This window comes from Hippocampus zosterae, chromosome 2, assembly GCF_025434085.1.
Source record: "Hippocampus zosterae strain Florida chromosome 2, ASM2543408v3, whole genome shotgun sequence".
Taxonomy (NCBI): Eukaryota; Metazoa; Chordata; class Actinopteri; order Syngnathiformes; family Syngnathidae; genus Hippocampus; species Hippocampus zosterae.
This window is the reverse complement of record NC_067452.1, coordinates 22,585,622-22,608,509: the sequence shown is the minus strand read 5'-3', so window position 1 is coordinate 22,608,509 and position 22,888 is coordinate 22,585,622. Positions and strand designations below refer to the sequence as shown.

Here is a 22,888-nt window from a genome sequence, read left to right as displayed (position 1 = left end):
CCCCGGGCCTGCGTGGGTTTTCTCCGGGTGCTCCGGTTTCCTCCCACATTCCAAAAAAACATGCGTGGCAGGCTGATTGAACACTCTAAATTGTCCCTAGGTGTGAGTGTGAGTGTGAATGGTTGTTCGTTTCTGTGTGCCCTCCAATTGGCTGGCAACCGATTCAGGGTGTCCCCCGCCTACTGCCCGAAGACAGCTGGGATAGGCTCCAGCACCCCCCCGACCCTAGTGAGGATCAAGCGGCTCGGAAGATGAATGAATGAATGAATTTTACATGAACATTTTTCACTTGGTGCAGTTATTACACATAATCTCTCACACAATATTACTGTACATCAATAACGGTGAAAAAAATATTTTGTCACACAACAGCTGCTTTAACAGCTTTTTTTAATGAAATCAAAACAGAGCAACATTATAAAGTGCACATCTAAGGGACACTAGTACTCAGCCTATAGTGGATTTAAACCATGGTTGTATACATAATTTTTCTCAAGTTTGCTTTCAACACAGCAGTCTGTTTCTGTATGTTTGTTGAAGAATAACGAGACACCGGACACCAGTGTTCATTATGTGCCGCTGTATTCGAAACTCCCGGCCGTACAAACAAGCACAACACTTCCCCCGTGCTGCAGGAGCAAACCATTCTGAAAGGAGGGGGTTCACTCCCTCTAACACAGTCAGGCTATGTTGATTGTGTTGGTCCCTCTTGCGCGGAAGTCTCTCTACGGTTTTGTGTAGACCTCATTTCGAATGACTACACTTGGTTCGATGACAACACTGGAGACATTTTACTTTCGCTAGGTCGCTACCACTGTCAGACGAACACAGAGAAGCTCCACCCGCTCTAGAGAAGAACAGATAACTTTGGTCTTGTCAGTGGAGCAATATGGTGACTTTTTAAATGTAATCTTTCCATTCATAAACTCTTTAAGTATCTGTTTTAGGTGTCTCGCACTGCCGTGGCTGGCAAAACAGACATGGGCGTGGACTTCGGCAGCACACTTGTTGTTTTGTTTCTGGTGTATTTATAGAGCAACGTAACATCCGCTTGTGACATGTGCCGTGTTAATCTCGCGAGAAAAATTTTAATCCCGTTAAAATTCATTTGAATTAATGCCAATAAAAACGCACTAAACTGACAGCTCTAGTTTAAAAGCCTTCTGAGTACCTCTTCCATTCTCTCACTTTCGGTCTGGGTCTGTTGCTGTTAGTCCGACACATGACAAGAAGCTCCCCAGTTTAACCAGAGACATTTTGTGCTGTCCTCTAGTGGATAATAGTGGTACTACATGTTCACATGAAAAAACAACTAACCCTCAATTAAGTAGATTTCTCAAAACCACACTTCAGCCGTACATCTCGTATAAAATGTGGGTTCCCTCAGATTCCCTGAAATGAACACAGATGAAAGTTCTTCATATTTACTGATAGCTGGTGCCACTTCACCTCCCCCGTCTCCCTGCTATCCCCTGGCTCCTCTGCACCAGACCCCAGCACTCTTGCAATGGGCCATTGTGGAAACCCAAACCCTCATTACCTCCATCATTAATAAACACTGCACAATAGGGAACTGCTTGCCATTGCTCCCACGGTCCCAAGATAAAACCTGCAGACACACGCACATGCACTTAATGCCCTCGTCGCTGTCGCTCTCTCTGGGCTACGGCTCCGCTGATCAGGTGTCTGGGTCTCTTTCTATTCTCTTTTGTACTGTAACACAAAGACTGGCTCTTTGCCTTTCGCCTTTTATCTTTTTACCTTATCCACTCACCTTACCTGCATGCCTCGTCTCTTATTGAAATCTACTTTGCTCTCCTATGAATGGTGGTTTCAGTTCCCTTTCAAGACCACCGGGGAGCAGCAGTGGCTATCTATTAATGTGAATGGAAAAAAAAAGTGCCACAGTTCACCGGATTGCCTCGCTGAGCACCGGGTGTGTGGCACTGTCTTGCAGCTAAATGATTAATAATTAAGATTTCCAGATTAACTCGAGTCGCGTTTAGAACGTAGCTTTCAAATAATTGCTAATGTAAAGTGACTGCATGATTGGCAGCAGTGGACAATTAATCTTTTAGAATAAAATATCCCAATTGTAATTGCAAAATTAACAGATTTGAGCGTGACATAAAATATTGGCAACTTAACTATGTTCTCAGGGGCATGGTGGGCAAGTGGTTCTGCATCACAGTTCTGATGGTCTGGGTTTAAATCTTGGCTCTCGCTGTGCCAAAGCATTTTTTCTGCAGGTACTTCTACTACTTTCCACTTCCTTAAAAAATGCATGTTTGCTTGACTGAAGAGAAATTGTCCAAAAGTATGACTCTGAGCGTGAGTCACTGTCTATCTGTGCCTTGCGATTGGCTTGTGATTAGTTCACCTCCTCACTTGTGACCCCACATGGAATTTATCCATCCATCCATTTTCTACCGCTTAACTAGGGTCGGGTCGCGTGGGCACACGCACCCGACCCTACCTCAGCCACCAGCCACAGCTTCCAGCTCGTCACGGGAGATCCCAAGGCATTCCCAGGTCAGTCGGGAGACATAGTGTCTCCACTGTGTCCTGGATCATCCTCAGGGCCTCCTCCTGATGGGAAATGATTGGAACACCTCACATTTTTATTCTTTGGCTTTTGACTCAGCATGAAGACGTCAGTGTTTTGATGTTTTTAATGTTTTAATGTATTTTTCCAACTGTATTTGTTTTTATTTATGTTTTAACTTATGTAGAGCATTTTGTCAGCAACTGTGTGTTATGTTTCGGTCTGGTTACGTTTGGTTTTGATTCCTCATGTGCCTTTTTTCACCACCTGTTCTGGTTATCAGTGTTCCTTGTGTGTAACCAATTAGCTCCCTCAACCCTTTGTGTCTTGTCCAGGTGTCTCTCATTGTCTCGTCACTTAGCTTGTATTTAGTTCCCTGAGTTTCTGTCAGTCTTTGGTGGGTCATTGTCCGCTGTGAGTATGTGAGCATACGTGTGCTCCTGTCATGTTTTGTTTCCTGTTATAGTTTGGTTTGATACTTGTGATTTCCAGGCATTTTTTGGGTACTTCAACTATGTGTTTTTTTCCATTGTACTCCTGTGTGTATTTTTTTGTTAAATACATTTTGGTCAATCCACTCTGCTCCTCCCTGCTTTTTGGGGTCTTCCAACTACCATCACGCAAAACGTGACACTGTGGTTGTTTTGAAAGTGCTCTATAAATAAGGGTACGTTGAATTTGAATCATTGCTCTGTTTTTGCTTGGGGTTTAGGTTTTCCAAATGAATATTTAAATGAAGTTTGTTTTAATAGAGAACTCAAGTAGGATGTTCTCAAGCCATTGAGTTTTTGCAATCATTTTAAAGTATTTATCGTTATGGATTTGGTATTCACTCCTATGACCTCTTTGCGAAGTGTTTCTGTCAGCAACATAGCCCCATTTATTGAGAAAAGAGGAGCTTGTTTGGGTATGTGGCCAATGAATAAACAGTGGTCTGTAAAGACGACTTGAATTGTTTAACTTTCACAGAGACTCTCCATCTGGTTTCCTGAGGCGCAATTCCATCATGTGTAATCATGGCATAAAAAAAAAAAAAATACAAACCTCACCAACATCTTGCCACTCTAAACACATAAATGCATCACCCTCACTCTTGCACACACATACACATGAATAATTCTTACTTTTCCTCAGGTCACGTGTACAAAGAAAAGAACACTGTACAACCTGTTTAACTTTCAGGAGGCTCGGTTATGTTTTGGGGCTACTGTGCTGCATCCGGAACAGATTGTCTTCAATCTGTGCAGAGTGCTGATGAAATCTCAAGACTACCAAGGCATTGTGGAGCAAAATCTGTGGCCCAGAGTCACAATGCAGTCTCAGCTGCCGTTCTAAGATGCTTTGACGTCAGATTATTCTGAAGAGAGTCACAAACATTGGAGCTATATATTCACCTGACTTCTGTGCAGGATGGTTGGATTCAGCACCTACTAAGTCATGGTGTGAATGTAAGTCTGAATCATTCTCTACGTGTGCCCAGTGATTGACTCTGAGCCTATTGAGGGTGTAATCTGCGTTTCACCGGAAATCGGCCGGGATAGGTTCCATTTCGCGGGCACTCTGAACAGCATAAGTGGTGTAGAAAATGCATGGATGAATGGTTAAATATTCTGAAGAGCGCTGATATACATTCTGTTGAACATCTGTGGCATGAATGACACCTTGCCACAGTTAGGCTTTTTGTCTCGTTTTTTTGCAAATCAAATTTGAAGTACCAAATGGGAAGATTTTTGTCACAAATTATGTCGTTCTGACAGCTCACATTTGACTGTTTTCAACAATCGGACAAAAAAAAAATCTAGCTCCCCTTATTACAGAAGAGTGCCTGCAATTTTATCCACGTGTGTGTACGACCCACATGTGGAAAAAGAATGTTTGATCGCCCTGAACACTGTGGGGTGAAACAACTAAAGTGGGTCAGAAAGGAAAAACTGCATAGTCGGTTTACAACTCAAGCACGTGTTGGCTGATATGTTTTCACGCTCAGTGCATCAACCAACTGAAATCTTAGTAAATTGAAAAATGTGTGAACTCAAATTTGACCAAAGTCCCCTTTTCAAAAGCCATAATACATAGTACTGTACTGCATGTACAAAAAACAAACTAACCTAAAGACCTGTTCCAACATTCACCACTGATGAACGGAAAGAACATTCTTGACCTATTTCAGTGGAAAAGCCTCGTTTGCGCACTCAACCTACTGGTCGAGAGCACACGCATGCTAATAATGTGGCTTCGAATTGTTTCCATTGCTACAGTGCATTTACAGATACAAAGCAGCACTATTAAGGCAACATTTATATGCAAGCTACCAACTGCGTCCTAATATCTAAGTTTGCCAGGGCAGTGACTGGCCACGTTTCTTTGCTAACTGAAAGGGCAGGATGCGGTGGCAAAGAAAACGACTGTGTCCCTGTGATTTACTGTGCAGTGCAGTTATCTACAGTGAGATAAATGTGCTTCCTTTTGCCGGTGTGAGCGTGCTTTTCATCTGTATCATTGAAGTCTTCACACTTGCTGCAGCCTCGAAGCGTGCAACAGGAACATGGCGACGTGCCAGACAGATGCAGTCGACGTGTTAAACCTCAGATTGCTTTTCAAACGACCGAGGGGCCAGTTGTCGTGCACTTCTCACTGTGTAATTCATGGTTGCCAACACACACACTCACACCCTTTCACTTGGATTTTGTCATGTCATGAGCTGTTTGCGACCCACAGCTCCCCCCTTGCTCTTGTGCGTTACATAAGAAGGAAATACCTGACTTTCTTCCTTTCGCCTTTTTCTGTCTCCCTCGCATGGAGTGACATCAGCCCCCTTATGTCATGACAGTTTTGTCATTCCTTTTCTCCGCCTTACCTTCCTTGTTCTAATCAGTGCCAGTGGTGAATAATTCACTCAGTGTCGTGGCGACCGGAGCACCGTGATTGGCAGCTTGATTTTCTTGTCTGTTTCATTATTCATGTACTTCTATAGGCCTTATTTCTACAGTGGAAGCCATTTCAGACAAGGGGACAGTCAACTGTGTGATGATCGACCAAAGGCCACCACCTCTAATCGCACACCTATTTTCTCCACCACTTTCCGGCTCGCCATCTTTCACTTTGTCCCACGTGCCGTTCCATATTTAGTTCTCCTGAAGGTCAGTGGTGTGCAGAGAGTCAGGTGGCCTTTTCATATGGCAGCATAATAGACATGGAAGTCGTGAATATTTTGAGCTTATCTGTAGTTCACTTGCACATAGCCTCTTTTGAAGGAAGAACATGACATTTCAAATGAACATGCCAACCTGAAAGTTAATGCATGACACTATTATGGGATTATTATCGCCTTGAAGCAAAGGAGACAAAAAGCAGTGGGCTACTTAGCCGTAGACTATTCGTCTACTTTAAAAAAAAAAAGCCGATTCTATTGTGGTCTCACTTGTATTCTTTAGCATTTGACTCAGCATGACTCATGTTTGATTTTAGTTTCACTGTTTGGTGCTTTCTACCATCTTTGTTACTGATTTATTGCTTTATTGTTGTTCATATGTTAGTTGTTCCATGTACAGCACTTTGTAAACAGCGATGGCTGTTTGAAAGTGCTCTATAAATACAGTTGAGTTGAGTGTGCAGCTATTGACAAAATAAAATTGAATACAATTTTTTTTTCGTTCAATGTGAAGCAAGATAAAGACTCTCCTGCCACCGCGGCTCATTAAACCAAAAATACTACTCGCTACAGTTCACAGTAACCATTAATACATGATAGCTTACCCGACTGTCTGTGATTAGACTGGGATAGTAACATTAAAATGCCCTTTGCCATTTTTTCTTCATTGGTAATGCAATAGGATGGAAGTTCCTTTTTTTTTGGGGTGTGAGTGAATTCACAAACTGGTGATAGCAACTTTTATGCACACATTCTACAGACCATATGAGGAATATTTATAATAAAGTTTTAAATTTAGTATTGCTCAGTTTCATTGCTAGCAATATAGGTAGCAACTGGGGTGGCAGCAACACCGCTTGCCAGCCTTGAAAACCACCTATGCCTGCTGAATGAAATACTGACATGTGACACTAATGGAATATGTGATTGGAGTTGTGTTTCCCCAGGTTCCAGAATTCAGCACGGCATTTGGACCAGTCGTGAAAGTATTATTGGTCTACCTGGTCCATTTCTTTCCAAAAGAAATAAAATAACAATCAAATATGGTGCCGCCCAGTAGTCCACAAACTTGTCTCTCCTAAAGGTCGATGAAGGAAATGCACATCTTTCTTTTTGATACTACGGTACTAAAATCTATTTATGTTAGTCTCCTGCCTGGTTACATAAACAGAAAGACAAATAAGTAAATTTGGCTAATGTGCTAAATATTTTCTTGAGCAGCTGTGATGTGCTTTTGAAGACGTGTTATTTCTGCTACTGGAAAAGCACTTGACTTTGAAATAATTATTTTGTTCTCATAAGTTAAAAAGAAACAACGGGAAACATAACTTGGCGTGACAGTAAACGTGGCAAAGAAAGATGACTGAAGGCAAAAGGAACAGTTTAACGTTGACCCTGCACTCATTCAAAATGAGTTTTGCTTCATTTTTCCTGAATGTATTTATAGCCCAACGTGGCCACATGTTCACTGTCCGAGCCCTTTCACTGCTCTCTAATGATTACAAATGAGGTCGGGCACAGATGGGACAATTATGCTGTTGCTGTAGCAAGTTTCAGCAGTAAGAACAATAATCTTCACTTACTCCGTGCCACAGATTGCGTTTTTCTCCCGAAAAAGACACTTCAAATCATACTCATCAAACATATACAAAGAAAGAAAACCAAGGTGAAGGGCATACTGTAGCTTCTATATGTGCTGTGTCTCCATTTGGGGTCAAGGTGGGTGCGTGCTCAATTGCATCCCTAGTTGGCCGAGGAAGTCATCTGTCAAAGTTTGCAGCTGCGTAGGTCTGCAGCCAGTGTGTGAGACTTGATCGGGGGTTTTTTTTTGTTGCTTTTTTTCCTTCACTTCCTTCATTAGTTACACTCTTAATTATTCAAATTATTCTGAAGTGATGCACTAAATAGTGTAGCATGACACAGTTACTCAGGAGCCCCATTAGTTGATAATTACGCCAGCTTTCCAAAACAATTCTATCCTCCTCATTTACAATGTGGTAATAATTTGGGGGAGGCCCTAATCTGTTTCAGCAAGATGCATGAAATAATGGTGGAATGAGTTTGCTGAGGAAGTACCTGACTTCCACCCCTGGAAGATGTAACGGCATGACAGATGATTTATTAATACTCACATGCATGTACGTGATCACATCTCCAAAAAAAAGTGCTTCTTTCTCCTTGATAATAACATTGCATGCATCCCCATCCCTCCTGCTCTTCTGTCCTCCTTTCTTTTAGAATAGAATGAGCACGGGTTCCCAGCAGCGAAAAGAGCAGATGTCCTGACTTTGTTGTCTCAGACTGGGACTTGTGGTCACAGCAGGGCAGTGGAGTGCAAAGCCTCCCCTCCACTGCATGCGTAGATCGTAGTTTTACTGTTTGGTGCTTTCTACCGTCTTTGTGACTGATTTATTGCTTTATTGTTGTGTAGGATACATGTTCGTTGCTCTATGAACGGCACTTTGTAAGCAGCGGTGGCTGTTTGAAAGTGCTCTATAAATAAATAATGATCACATTCAATTATTTTTTTCATTTTCAAACAAATAAAGTCAATGATTTCATTAAAATAGCTGAATTTGCACATCCCTTGTTCAAATGGACGAGAAGGGAAGAACGGGTCCGAGAGGCACTGCACCCAGAGTGCCTCAAGCAACTATGCACGTGTTAATTGACGCACGACCACAAGCGGCATTGCTGGTTTGTCTTGATATTGCCAATATATGTGTTTTACCACACATGTACTGCACACGCAGATGCTCAACAGTCGGTCTAATATATTTGAAGTTATGCGACTCATTTCGTCTTTGTGACGGGCTAAAAAAAACAAGCGAATGTTTGAGTCCGGAAAGTACCGTGCCTCTTTGACAGGTGGTAGTGCTGAGTTCCATTTGTGCAATAGAAGCACAGTGCTCTTCAATTATGCTTTTTTTTTGTTTTTTATTTAACATTCAACTAGCCATACTGAGATGTCTGGCTCTGAAAAGAACTAGTCAAGATAAAAAAAACGTATTTAAAAATAAAAGTAAGGTATAATGCTATATACATTTTAAAAAGGGAGGTGAATAAAAAAATGCAAACAGAAACAACAATAAGCTTGTCTTTATATTAAATATTATTTTGTTGTTGTTGCTCTCACATTGTTGAACAGCTTGTGGTTGATTGAAGCACAATTAAAACCTTTGGAAACAAATGTTTCAAAATTGAAACACAGGCTCATCTTTTGTTTTGGGATCATATTTTTTAGATGTGACTCCAGAGGAGTCAGAGCCTCACCAGTCACTAACCTCACTGCTCTCAGAATCATGCCACTGACAAAAATAGAATTACAGACTCATTATCTTAAAGTTCTTAGATAGTTTGCAAAGTTTTGCTTAATAAGTGTTCTGCTCTTAATTACTCAAGCTATCAAACTTCTTAAAAAAGAGCGATAACTCCTCTGTGTGCTTGGGTTAGGGTGTGTGTCTTTTATGGGATGCTGTGAGAAAAATTGGGTTAGAACTTACCACTTTGTCCTCCTTTACAACTGGGACTCAAAAGCCAATTAACACCGAGGACGCAAGAAGGACCGAGGAAGAAAAAATAAAAAAAGCTACCACAAAAAATATATGTGTTGAAATGCAACTGTCTTTTTCCCAAATTGAATTATTGCATTTGAGTCTTCTTGCATGAAGTGTGTGTGTGCCATTCGTGCACAAGTTTACCGAGGACACGGTGTTTAGAGCTCCTTCCTGTAACTGCGTCCGTGATCCTCAGCTCATGTGGTTGTATTGAGTTTCCTTGTATGAAGGTTCTGGTTGTAGTTGTGAGCACTGGTGTTTAGTTTAGCCTTGCAGCTCGTCTGGTATTTGTGTCGCAACGCTGTTCTGATTCTTGGACGGCACAAAGAGGCAGGTTACATTTGACATTTGCTATGCTTTTTTTGTTCCCACCTTCACTCAGAAATTAGCGATCTCCATACACATTTGAGTAGGGTGCCATTCTACTTGATACAGTGAACGGTACAGGACACACGTTAGGCCTGAGTACAAACCTGTAACTACGTTACTTTATGAAGGCAACTGTGGCAAGACTGGTGTCAATTTGCTAAATGGTATATATTTTTTCACAAATCTATACGATTGCTCAATCAACACACGTCGGTGGATTTTTTTTTTTTAATTAGTGACCAACTAAAAGTGTTGAAAATGGCTTCATCTCTTTGACAATGCACATTGTTTGGGGGTCTCCTAGAAAGTGATTTGGCGGTACACGGATTCTGCCCAGTGCCAGCGTTATGAATTCTCATTACAAAAGCATGATAATTCACAGACCATAGAGATGTGTGTTGCAATAGGTGAATACACTCTCATGCAGTGGTCATCATGCTATCAGTTTGACCGATTACATTCATTAGCATGGCCATACACACATAGGGTTTAACGGCTTTTAATGAATGATGCTATTACGCCACTATATATCGAGGCTAAAAGGCAACACTGATAGCAGTCAAACTCTAGTCTAGAAAGTGAATGCTGCCACCATTTTTCTTTAGCCACAGGTGTTTTTACTCAACCGGAAGGAAAACACATTTTTGAGTCGTGGCTGAAGACAAACTGTAGAAGGCTTTACTTTCTGGAGCTGGATTGACATCTTTGGCGGACTGGAAGGTTTTGGCAGTCAATATGAAGTTTGATGAGGTATGACTGCTGAAAGCGACAGGTGGTGCCCACACATGAAGTCGTAGACTCCAATCTTACTGGGAGCCCACCCTAATGTTATTGTGCATGTGGGCAATGTTGCAAACCCAAGTTGACCCACTTATCAAGATGCACGTCACAAACATGCCGACCAGAAAGGCTCCCGAAGAACTCCGCCCATATATATCGCATATAAATTTGAGGGCGTCAGCTGGGGTCTTTCTGTGCTGAGTTTGCAAGTTCCACTTGCGCTCTTTGGATACTCTGTCTTCCCGACTACGGTGAAGGTTGGGTCACTAATTTGAACACTGTAGCGTGGCCTGGAAGTGTGAATGGGAGTGTAAATGGTCTTCTGTGTCTATTTGCCAACGCTGTAGCCACCCTGCCTCTCGTCCTAACGCCCCTCTACTCTTCTCACTGTTATTGATGCTTTTACATTGGCAAAAGTGGACAGAGCCGGTTACTCTGAGGTACGGCACGAGCCTATTTGGAAAAAAGTAAGGCGTATGTCATCAAAGAAATAAATGCGCTAGTAAATAGAGATGCTTGACAAATCCGTTGCAGCACCGTTATGAAGAATTTTACATTGTTACTTTCCAACACTGACGTAAAGCACTGCTAGCTTGTTGGTCATCACTTGAACCAATTCATCTTCTTCAAATCTGAAATTAGACATCACTGCTGCATGTACCATCAATATTTTGTAACAAGTGTGTACATGGTGGCTTTCAGTGGAGGGCCAAGTCACACCGATGTCTAAATTGAGGTGAATAATCAACACAGATGGCCACAAATATGGCGTCTTTGGTTTAGCATCTTTCTCTGTTGAGAGATATGCATATGTATATAAAAAGACATAAACAAACGGCTGCAACATCCAACACAGTGTGGTATGTGCTGAACAAATGAATCTGAGGTTGTCACATTTCGGTTTTTCGGTCTGGCCAGCAGGTGGCAGGAGCGGTCTCTCTAGCACACCTGCTGGCAGTCATTAATCAACAGAGACACTATTTAAGGACTCCTACGTTCTACACTTGTTGTGGGAGTATTGTTTATGGCATTGCTTACCTCGTTGCTCATTGACTAGTGGCTTTTGACCTCGTCGTGTTTTCGCGTGTAGTCTCGGTACCAAGTTTGTGTGTAAGTACCATTTTGTTTTGATGATCTGGCTTTTCTTGCGTGTACAAAGTGTTACATAGTTTTTCGTTCGTAGTTTGTGGCTTTACTTTCCTTTTCTTGCTCTTTTGTGCAAGCTCCTTTTGTTAGTCGTTTTTGATTTACCTCCTGGTCCTCATTGTGGACCAGCGCTTTATGTTCTCGCTTATTTTCGATTCGATTTGGACATTAAATTGTCTTTACATCGGAGATCTTGTTTTTGTCTACGTTTTTTGGATCCCCCTCCCTAACTCGGTTTACCTGAGTTCGTAACAGAGGTAATGCATGCTTTGAAAGAAACTCCATTTGCTTTTCATGCACACACAAACAAGCCTCTGAGGTTGTGATAATAAAGAGTGGAAATTAGGCAAAGCAGGGCAGCTTTAATTAGTACGGTATATCGCAACATGCGAGAGCATATTGTAGTACATGCAATGGTCAGCACTGTTATTTATTTATTGTGAAAATTGTCAGTTCTGAGTTGGGGGAAGGGGTCGTCTAATCGAACTTTGTCCTTACTGTGTCATGTGCTTCCTCCTACATTCCATGACAAATGCTTGCTCGGAAGACGAACTTGTCCTCAGTTGTGACTACCCATTTGTCTGTCTTTGTGGATGTGCCCTGCAATTGACTGGTGATCAGTCCACGACTGACCCTACCGCTTGCCCGAAATCAGCTTGGACAGATACCAGCTCACCCTCGACGCTGAAAATAATTGGTACAGAAAAAGAATGGCGGCCAATCGTTCGGTCATGCACAGAACACTGCAAACCTTTTTCACACAGAGATGCCCTCCTCCAAATGTGAGGGCGCCACATTTAAAAGGAAGCGGAGAAGCTGCTTTTGATTGGCGGCTAATGGAATCAGCTGCGTTCACACCCACAACGGCGTAGACCGTTTAAATACGGTGGCTTGCCCGCAACTGCGCAATTACCAACAATCGGTCACGAAATCAGGGGCCCATATTTTGTAAAAATTAACAGGAGCTGTTTTAATTTCTATATCTTGTGATGAAAAGTTTACATATTAATATTTTAAGATATTTGTTTCCATGTTGTCTTTAACGTGAGGTCGAACTGAAATCTCAGAAGAGCTTGAGATGGAGGCGAGAGGACCTGAGACATGAGACTCCATCCATTTTGTATTCTGCTATCCTCTCAAGGATAACTGGGTGAGCTAGCTACAACCTACCCGAGCAGACATACAAAACAATCCTTCATTCATACTCATGGGACAATATAGTCTTGAATTCACCTAAGATCCATGTTTGGGAGAGCGCAGAATATTGACCCAGAGTCTCAGAAATGCGAGTCGGATATGTCAACTATGCTGCCACTGCCTCTTCATAACTTATATTTCCTTCTTGTGGTGAAGGTTTATTAGTCTTTTCTTGTTTCCGAACGCTTCCGTTATGTGTGATTAATTTAGCTCCTCCTCCATTTTGTCCTCAGGCGTTTCCACACCGCAAACAAAACTAACTGGGTCAAAGAATCTATTTAAAAGATAATTAAGCAGCTTTATAATTCATCACAGTCCTCTGGTGCCAGAGTGGATCACACATGATCAGCCTTTCATTAAGTCAGCCTCATTGTCTTGTCTCGATGTCTCCTCCATATTGAGTTTTTTTTTTTCCTGCTGTCATTTGGTGTATGAATTCGGCTGGCAGGTTGAAATAGGGACGTGCCTCTCTCTCGTACCCTGCTTTCGCTGATAAAACCCTCACGGGGATTCATTTATTATACATGCCTATAATTGCCAGCACATGTTCATATTCGTGACACTCGAAGTCAGGCTGATGCTCTCGAGAAAAAAAAGGAGGTTCGCCATACTCGCGTGCTCACTCCTTGTTTATGTTGAGCCCAAACAATAACAGTAGTGTCACAGGACTCCCGACTTCCTACTCCCTGATCTTACCCTTCCATCGCTGTTGCCGGGGATACAGCAGGATGTGATGCGGCTCCTGTCCACTCGAGCTTTTGTTCCAAAGATGTCCCTGTCCTGTCTGCTTCTCGTCCGCCTCCTCTGTCATGTGCAGCTGCAGCGCACATGACATCTATCCATGGCACTGCCAATTTCTCAGCATGTGATTAATTAGCCCACCAATTTTATGTTTATGGTTGGAAAAAAGGTTGGTTTTATTCAAATTGATATTTTTATTTACCAATATTAGCATTATGGCATCAAGGGGAGAATGCTGGAGGCTGATAGCAAAGCAATCAATCTGGATCTGGTTATGACATTCATTCACATGGGGGACACCCACTCATAATGGTGGACCAGGATACTGAGACAGGTTGTTATCCACCTTATTGACATCCTGTCAATTAACTTGAACCTCATCCTTTTCCAGGAATTGTCTGAGTGAACTCAGGAGGGATCCAAAGCAAGCCATTTTCCCAAGTGCAACCAGATGTCCATGACCTCAGCCAGCTGAGTTATCCTTCCTACATAATGAGCCACTTCCACTCCCCCCCCCCCCCCCCCACACACACACAACATATTTCCAGGCCTGCTCTGATGCTTTTGTGTCATTCAAGTTGAACGAGCAAGGGCACAGCACAGTTTTTTAGGCCGATTCGCGAGGTTGGGTCGCTTTATATTTAGCGTGGAGAGTCCACATTTTGAGTCCCTTTAGCTGTCTCTGAGCTCTGTCCCTGCAGAGCAAAAACCGACCCTTTCATGCAAGACTTTTTAGTCAGTGTGACCTCAATTGGCAAACAGTCTGTTTCAGTGTCCCAGTCTCAGTGTCGCTCATCAGCAGTGTGAGCATGTTTTTTTTTTCCCAGCTGACACTTGAAGTGCTTTAATTTGCAATTCAGAAATAAATAGAATTAAATAGAACATGTAAATCATTTGAACAACGTGTTTGTTGGTGCACGGTGTTACTCAGTTATATTACGATTGCATTCATCGCCATCTCATTAGGTACACAATGTAATACAATCCGCTGAAGCAAATGTGCCATTGCTCAGTTTTGATTGACATTTTGAGGAAGGCAGTCATTTCACAGCTGGCTTATTGTTGTTGCTGCAGTCGTGTAGAACTGCACCGCATCACAGTGAGAGATTTCTCCAATAACGTTTTCAACAAAATGAAACGCTTTAATGTTGATTGATGAATACTGTATATACAAATCAATTGACATGAATTCAACAGCACATGAGGATATTATTGTATACATTTAGGTAAAATGGTGAAAAAAACATTCACCTTGTTGACAAAATCAATAGCACATAGGGTTCAGTATAGTTGCAAAAAAAACCATTTACATTGTTAATGGAGTTGTGGCAGGTGTCATATGATGCACATGTGGTAAAAGCAGAACAAGGTCAAGGTCTCCTTGGTTCTTTTCTCCATTAGATGATGATGTATGACCTTCACTTGTTGATCTGCAATCGGTGTGTATGAACACGTGACTGTCAAAGGCAATGAGCGATGAGTATTTTTTATTTTATCCGGAGCTCATAAATCTATAATCATCCACTTGCCTGCGCCCACATACAGCCAGGGGTGAACACACAATTACCCAACATAGGTATAATGAATTCTTCTCGAACTTGTGTAGCCATGGACTTTCCGCGAAGCATCCGTTATTTTTGTGGCGCAGTTAGCTCAAAGGCCATCGTAATTTTTGTTTGTCTGTTTTTTATTGAACTTTACTTCTTGTGTCTTGTCTTGCTTGCCAGATCGTTTGCTTTCTCCCGTGCCCTTCGGGGCTGTCCCTTTTATTCTCCAATCAGCTCCCTCAACCACTTGTGTCTTGCCCAAGAGTTCCTCGTTATCTCGTCAATTGTTTTGTATTTGGTTTTGTAGTTTTTGTGACATTGATATTGCTGTCACGTTTTGGTTCTGAGTGGTGTGTTGTGTTTGCTGGTGTTTTGTTGTAGCTTTGAGTTTTTGTTTTTTCAGTACTTTGCTTTCGATTTAGTGTTCCACAGTACTCCCCTAATCGTGTTTTTGTTGTTTTGATTGGTGTACGCTGCTTTCCCTGCCTCCCTGCTTTTGGGTCTTCTACCATGCATAACATGACTGTAGGCAATACATATCAATGGGCGTATGTCCACATGCATTCACTTGTGGATTGTCTTTCCTCATTGAAACCGTTTTAATTTAATGAGAGACATATGGTCCGAATAGAAATGTTCTCACTTTTATTTGTGACCTCATTGGATATGCTCATTGAGTGCACAGGATACAACCACCAAGGCATTTTTTATAAACCAACATGATCCAAGCCTGGTAAAAACAGATTTGCAGAAAAGGAAAGCCTTTTCTGCAAATCTGTTTTTACTTTTTTTGATACTTTCACAGTTTTTTCCTCCCTCATTTCAGAACCCTGGACAGCAACTCTTTCAGAACATTACTGCAACCCAGACTGACAAAAAACAGGAACGGAAAACGAAACTCTGCAATTTGGATCATTACATGGCACGGTATCTTCTGAAGAAGAGAAATTTAGACTAGAACTGCACGTTTCCTTTTGAGGAGGCTCGGGGCAAGGCTATTAAAACGACATTTTGGATGGTTTGTTTTCCATCATACCTGCTACAGTTAATTATTTCGCACTTCCCTTTTCACTTTGCCGTTGTTAAATCACGGACTAATAGCTGGGGATCGACTGCTTTTTATAGCCACCCCCATGTCCTGTCTGTGAGCAACGACCTTTTTTAAAAAGCCCATTGATGCGTGCGTGCGTGTGCGCGTAACAAAGCCGAGAGCACGCCCCAAAAATTAAAAAAAAAACCGTTGCGCGTTGAATGACGGCCGATTGTTGCTTTCAACATGCGTCCTTGCGCGATGCTATTGGCCGAATAGGGCGACGTGCACCCGGGCGCCTGGTGCTGTGGGCGGGTGGAAGGCTCGTTTATAACCCCCGCGTCTCCGGCGGTGGGCGGGAACGACAACCGCTGTGAGGGGAGCGAGAGCGGAGGAGGATGAGGAAGACGCCAGACAGCAGGCTGTAGCGGCGGCCGGGTCCGCGGAGGCGGCCGTCCCTGGATGCGTCGTGAGCCGCGCATGGACGACCACCTGAGCCTCCTGCAATCACCACCGCCGAGCGTGAGCAAAACACGAGGCGACAACTTGGTGAACCACGGATACACCGAGACGGAGGCCGACGTCATGACGGTCGCGGCGTGTGACAACATGTTGGAAGAGTCGGCGGCTCTCCCGGGCCACCTCTCCCTGGATCGATACGAGCCGGACCACGAGTGCTGCGAGAGGGTGGTCATTAACATATCCGGCTTGCGCTTCGAGACGCAGCTCAAGACTCTCTCGCAGTTCCCGGAGACCCTCCTGGGGGACCCCAAGAAGAGGATGAGGTACTTTGATCCCCTCAGGAACGAGTACTTCTTCGATCGGAACCGGCCCAGTTTTGATGCCATTCTCTATTACTACCAGTCAGGGGGGCGCATCAGGAGACCCGTCAACGTCCCCATTGATATCTTCTCAGAGGAGATTCGGTTCTATGAGCTGGGCGAGGAGGCGATGGAGAAGTTCCGGGAGGACGAGGGCTTCATTAAGGAGGAGGAGCGGCCCTTGCCGGAGAACGAGTTCCAAAGACAAGTGTGGCTGCTTTTTGAGTACCCGGAGAGTTCGGGACCAGCGCGGGGCATCGCCATCGTCTCCGTCCTGGTCATCCTCATCTCCATTGTCATTTTCTGTTTGGAGACGCTGCCCGAATTCAGGGACGAGAACCGCGATGCCATCCCGATCGCGCCCGTGATCAATGGCACCCTTCCCTATTTCATCAGCCCCTTCTCAGACCCCTTCTTTGTAGTGGAGACCTTGTGCATCATTTGGTTCTCCTTCGAGCTCCTGGTGCGCTTCTTCGCATGTCCGAGCAAAGCCACGTTCTCCAAGAACATCATGAATATCATTGACATCGTGGCCATCATCCCTTACTTCATCACGCTGGGAACGGAGCTGGCCGAGAGGCAGGGGAACGGACAGCAGGCCATGTCGTTGGCCATCCTGCGCGTCATTCGCCTCGTGCGCGTCTTCCGCATCTTCAAACTCTCGCGTCATTCCAAAGGTTTGCAGATTTTGGGTCAGACCCTCAAGGCCAGCATGCGTGAACTGGGCCTGCTCATCTTCTTCCTCTTCATCGGCGTCATTCTCTTCTCCAGCGCCGTCTACTTTGCCGAGGCCGACGACCCCGAATCGGGATTCAACAGCATCCCGGACGCCTTCTGGTGGGCTGTGGTCACCATGACTACCGTTGGCTACGGGGACATGCATCCCGTCACCATCGGGGGCAAGATTGTGGGCTCTCTGTGCGCCATCGCCGGCGTGCTGACCATCGCGTTGCCTGTGCCGGTCATCGTTTCCAATTTCAACTACTTCTACCACAGGGAGACCGACGGCGAGGAACAGGCACAGTACCTGCACGTGGGCAGTTGTCAGCCTCTGGCAGAGCCCGAGGAGTTGAGGAAGACGCGCTCGTCGTCGTCGTCACTCAGCAAGAGCGAGTACATGGTGATAGAGGAGCATGGCATCAACAGCGCCTTCAAGCAGCAGCCAAACTTTCCCACCAGCGCTCAGAACAACTCGCAGAACTGCATCAACATCAACAAGAAGATCTTCACTGATGTGTAGTTGGTTCTGGTGTCACGGACGTCGCGGGTGGATGCGCGATGGCTCAGATGTCATTACGGATGGAAGCAGTGCTGGATGAGTGAGGGGGTTTAAAAAAAAAAAAAAGCCCAAATCCCATCAGACAATTAGAATTGGTTCCAGTGCTTACAATTAAAAAAAAAAAAAAAAAAAAAAAAAGGAATAAAATCACGTGCGGAGAGAAGGCACTCCTTAAAAGCCTGCAATAGAGAGGGAACCTGTTGTAGCTGTTAAGGAAAGCTTTATAACTGTGAAAGACTACAAATGTATACTTCAATGACCTTCACGTTGTATTAACCACAGTTGTGATTCGTCAGTCGTAGCCAATGTGCAATATCCAGGATTGTTTTGATGTGTTCGATGTCTCTTTAAACACACGCAGTTTAGGAAAAAGAAAAACTAGTTAACCTTATATGATATGAATTAGACTGTACTATGCCTTTACCGTGCGTTAAAGTCTAGTGCAAAGCGCTACTCCACCTGTTAACAAATCAACTCCCATGTAGAATAGAGGCGTTTTGTGGGGCCAGTGGACCACCGTGCTGTGTCTCATCACCCGCTAAAGACACGTGTTCAGAGGAGAGCAAAACCGAGGCAGGGCTCTTCCACGCGCACACGCGCGCTTCTCTTTGGATGCCTCAAATATAACCTGCTGTGATCCAATCTCCGTGGTGACGGCCGTTTCCCGGGCAACCCCAACCAGTGTTGCCATGGCGCCCCTGTTTCCACAGAAACCGCCCAGATGGCTTGGAAGCTATATTGAAGATAAGCATTCGAATAACGTGTCTTCAAGGACTGCTGTTGATGACGTCAAGTGTGTGTTGTGTGTAAACGCAACCTCGCAGAAAGGCAAACGTCAACAAGCTCTTCTGTATTCGACTGTGATGATCCAAATCATGCCACCCCGAATGAACCAGTCTGAAACCAAGGAAATGGATGGAGAGGCACCCTTTCAAGGATTTCCGAATGGACTGTCTGGCTCTCCTGGGTGCAATACTATTGGCGCCCAGCAGGGGATGCTCTTCACCCACCGACGGCACCGGTAAGTCCCAAGCACGTTTCTTTCCCATGTCCTAATGGCATATATTTCCCTTTGACCACTAAAGGTTTCCGCAGATTTATCGCCGCTTTATGGACCTGCCAATGCAGACATCCTACATCCTGTTTGTTTGGACAGATCCCAATGAGGGTGTGCCAAAGGCTTGCGTGGTTTGCTGGTGTAAACAACTTTGAGTATTTCATGTTTTCACCTTCAGTTGACTTTGTGTATGAAAAACATGCCCACTTTGCCTCTCTCGCTTCTGCCCCCTGGTGGCCAATACCGCCTGCCAGCAGAACAGGTGGCTCGTGTCCCTTTGTGACCTGGTCGTGTTTACCAAGAGAAACAAAGACTTGACATATTTAGCTGAAAAGGGGTCACTCTCCACCTTGCTGAAGGCTACGTTTAGTTTTCCTCTATGAAGACAACATGCTTTGCTTGACCAAGACAATATAATTGTCACCTTTATTTACTGTATTGTCAAATGTGATCGGCTCTAAAGCAAGCTAGTTCTTCTTTCTCCCTCAAGTCAGGTGCAGAAAGATTGGAGCGTTGACATAATTCTCAGCTTTTTGCCTCTCCGCGCCACCACAATGTATTTAAAATAAAACAAGATGCGCTTTACCGGCAGACATTCGTCTTTAATTTGAGGGGATTTACTCTGTACATCTAAATCAGGTGAACGGGGCCGGAATTACAACAGTTTGTGGATGTGCATCCCACATTTGAGGGGACTAAAAGTAGTCAGCTCAGCTGTTCTATGACCAGGTGGGCATTTATGGCTGCCGATGGAACTTGTTCCCGTGTTTATATGTTGACCGTGTGACTGCTGGCAAACATAGCAGGCTGAATTCTGAATTAGGCAATGAGTTTGTCTTGTCATATCCTGCCTAATGCTTAATTGTACGGCACTTCACAGTGTAGAGGGACAATGACAATGAGTTTTTGAAGGCAGGGACGTTTTTGCGATGGCCAGTCACCTGACCCGAATACAACTGAGCATGTATTTTACTTGCTGAGGTGACAGAAGTGAAGAGAAAATGCAATTAAGGATTAAAAGGTGAAAGTTTGATTCACCCGCGACCCTGGTGAGGATAAAGCGGTTCGGAAAATGAAGGAAAGGAAGTTTGATTCATGAGTGTTCATATGTCCTGTTATTTTTTTCCCCTGAAAAGTGACAGGCACATATAATCAAGCTGAAAATCTGAAGTGCATCTTGTTAATTGTATGTTAACTATTTTAACATTGTGGTGCTCTTTAAGAGCCTAAAAGATGAGAATTATGTCCACTTCCCAATAGTGCATTTATGGCCCTGACTGTATTTCTCTCTAGTCACAAGTGCATGGCACTCAGGTCACTCTCCCTAAACTCAGTCAAATGAGAGAGTGACGCAGGGAGACCCACAAAGTGACACCCGTCGCTGATTCTACTTTTGTGACCGATGACCTTGGTTTCAAATTTTCTTGTGAAAACCTCATCAGTAAAATAGCATTCTAACTTCTCAGGTCACGTAAAAGCGCCACTCAGGGGAGATTCTACTTGTTTACCCTCTAATTTGATTGGTCAGGCTGGGAAAATGGGAAGGGCGAAGAGAAAAAGTAGAGCACCACTCACAGGACTTCTCTCTTGCCTTTTTTTCAAGTTGTTTTTGTAAAATCATCAAGCACAGGGATGCTTGTGATGAGTGAACTGGATGTCTGTTTTTTTAAAGCATTTTGGCATGCTCGCTTCTCCTTCCATCTCCTCTTGACACATTTTGCAGAGACAATTTGGCCATAGCGTGGTTTTTTCCCCCTCTACTCTGAAGAAATGCCGCAAAATACTTGGCTCAAATGTTCCACACAAAGATCTCTTTTATCAAGCAATAATAATAGTAATCAGCATAATCATCATTTGTATTCTGATTATTATTACCTTAATTCTCATATGGGCGGCAATGATGGTCGACTGGTCAGCACGCCGGCCCCACAGTGCAGAGGTCAAGTGTTCGATTCCGGCTCTGGCCTTCCTGTGTGGAGTTTGTATGTTCTCCCCGTGCCTGTGTGGGTTTTCTGCGGGGACCACGGTTTCTTCCCACATTCCAAAAACATGCGTGGCAGGTTAATGGAACATTCTAAATTGGCCGTAGGTGTGAGAGTGAGCGCGAAAGGTTGTTTGTCCATGTTTGCCCTGCGATTGACTGGCAATCAGTTCAGGGTGTACCCCAAGTACTGGCAGACCCCACTGAGGAAAAGCGGATTAGAAAATGGATGGATGGATGAAGTCTCATATGTTCAGTATACGCATACCCTGACCTTGTCCGCTGATGGGACAAACCTAAAATCACAACATGATAAGACGACAATGAAAAAACATGTATTCATTTTTATAAAGAATGAAATCACCTGGATCCCGAAAATTCTTTTATTTTGTGCAACCACCTGCCATAATATTATTGAGGAAATTCAACCAATATTTTTTTCTGGGTATTTTCAACTTTGGTTCGCAATTCCTTCCTTAGTAGGGGAGTGAGAAAATGTGTATTGACTCACCGTCGACTTTTCTATGGCCAAATGCAATGTTAACTTGCATCAAAGCTCAAAGGTTTTTCTTGTCTGATACATTTTGGGTTTGTTCATGCTAAGAGAAGAGGAAGGGTAATGTCTTATTCTGTCATTATTACCATCACCATGACGTTAACAATTTTGCCTTCCATGTCAGTTTCTCAGGTGGAAGCTGTCCAGGCCGCCTGGAAGACTTGCAGCGCCCTCGTTGACTGACTATCGTGCAGGTAATATTTCAAATCAGCCTGGAAATGAGAAATGACTGAATGATATTTTACTGCCCATTTTAAAAATCATCTTATATATTTTTTCAATCTCTGCAGGGTTGTAAGACAGTATTTCTGTGGACCAAATGGGGTAAACTTGATTGAAAAAAGAATTACCCCCTGGAGGAGAATTTCTTCCTCTGCCTTCTCGCTGGCGTCCTCATACTTGGTGCCTATAGCAGCTCCGCCCTGCCAATTGATCCTCTTTAGGATCAAAAATCAGGAAAATCGCAAGAATATTAAAAAAAAAACCTCTCTCCATACTGTGTCTACGGTACAGTTTATCAAACAGCCCGCTTCATTTCTAGCTGTGTAGCTGCTGTTTTGTGGCTGCTCTCTGTTTTTGCGTGAAAGTATCACAGCATCAACTGTTACACGCAGTCAGAAGATTCATCTTGACAATTCTCTATTTTGCCCAACGCTTTCGAAGATGGAGAGAAGACAGCCAGCAGTTTCAAAACAAAGCACCCAATTCCTCGGATCTATTCAGATCTCTTTACATGTGGATGCTATATTCATGTTTCTTCTCACTCATCATCAGTGCTATTGAGAACAGAGAGTTCTTTTTTTCGTATTGAAAGCTGCAAAAAAAAAAAAAAAGAGGCCAAACATCGAGTGAAAGGAAACTGTGATATAAATCAAAGACTGTTAACCACATGCCTTTGTTAGCTCAGTGTGCTCTGTATTGCTAACATTTAAAATACATGTATGTTACATGTGATTGTTGCTGCGATTCCCCTGCCCTACACTTAAAAAAAAAAAAAAAGTGCACCCGGCACAGAGCTCGCATCTGTCCCTGAGTGCTCTGCTGCAGAATGTTGGCAGGGGAAGGCTAAGTTTGTCAGTATTTGTTTGACGTTACTCTGTGCTGTCTTTAAACATGACCCATTTAACAAGA

The 22,888-nt window shown here is 43.6% G+C and overlaps 1 protein-coding gene across 1 annotated transcript; it reads left to right on the top strand.

Moving 5' to 3' along the window:
- The first annotated feature begins 16,266 nt into the window (after positions 1 to 16,266).
- Positions 16,267 to 22,888, top strand: LOC127595607 (potassium voltage-gated channel subfamily A member 3). The gene is made up of 3 exons (XM_052057239.1): positions 16,267 to 19,184; positions 21,882 to 21,951; positions 22,048 to 22,888. Exon 1 carries the CDS (start codon positions 16,526 to 16,528, stop codon positions 18,122 to 18,124), a length of 1,599 nt encoding a protein of 532 aa, XP_051913199.1. The 5' UTR covers positions 16,267 to 16,525; the 3' UTR covers positions 18,125 to 19,184; positions 21,882 to 21,951; positions 22,048 to 22,888.

Excerpts from the sequence above, each read along its gene's own strand:
- LOC127595607 (XM_052057239.1), top strand. The coding sequence starts at position 16,526 with ATGCGTCGTGAGCCGCGCATGGACGACCACCTGAGCCTCCTGCAATCA.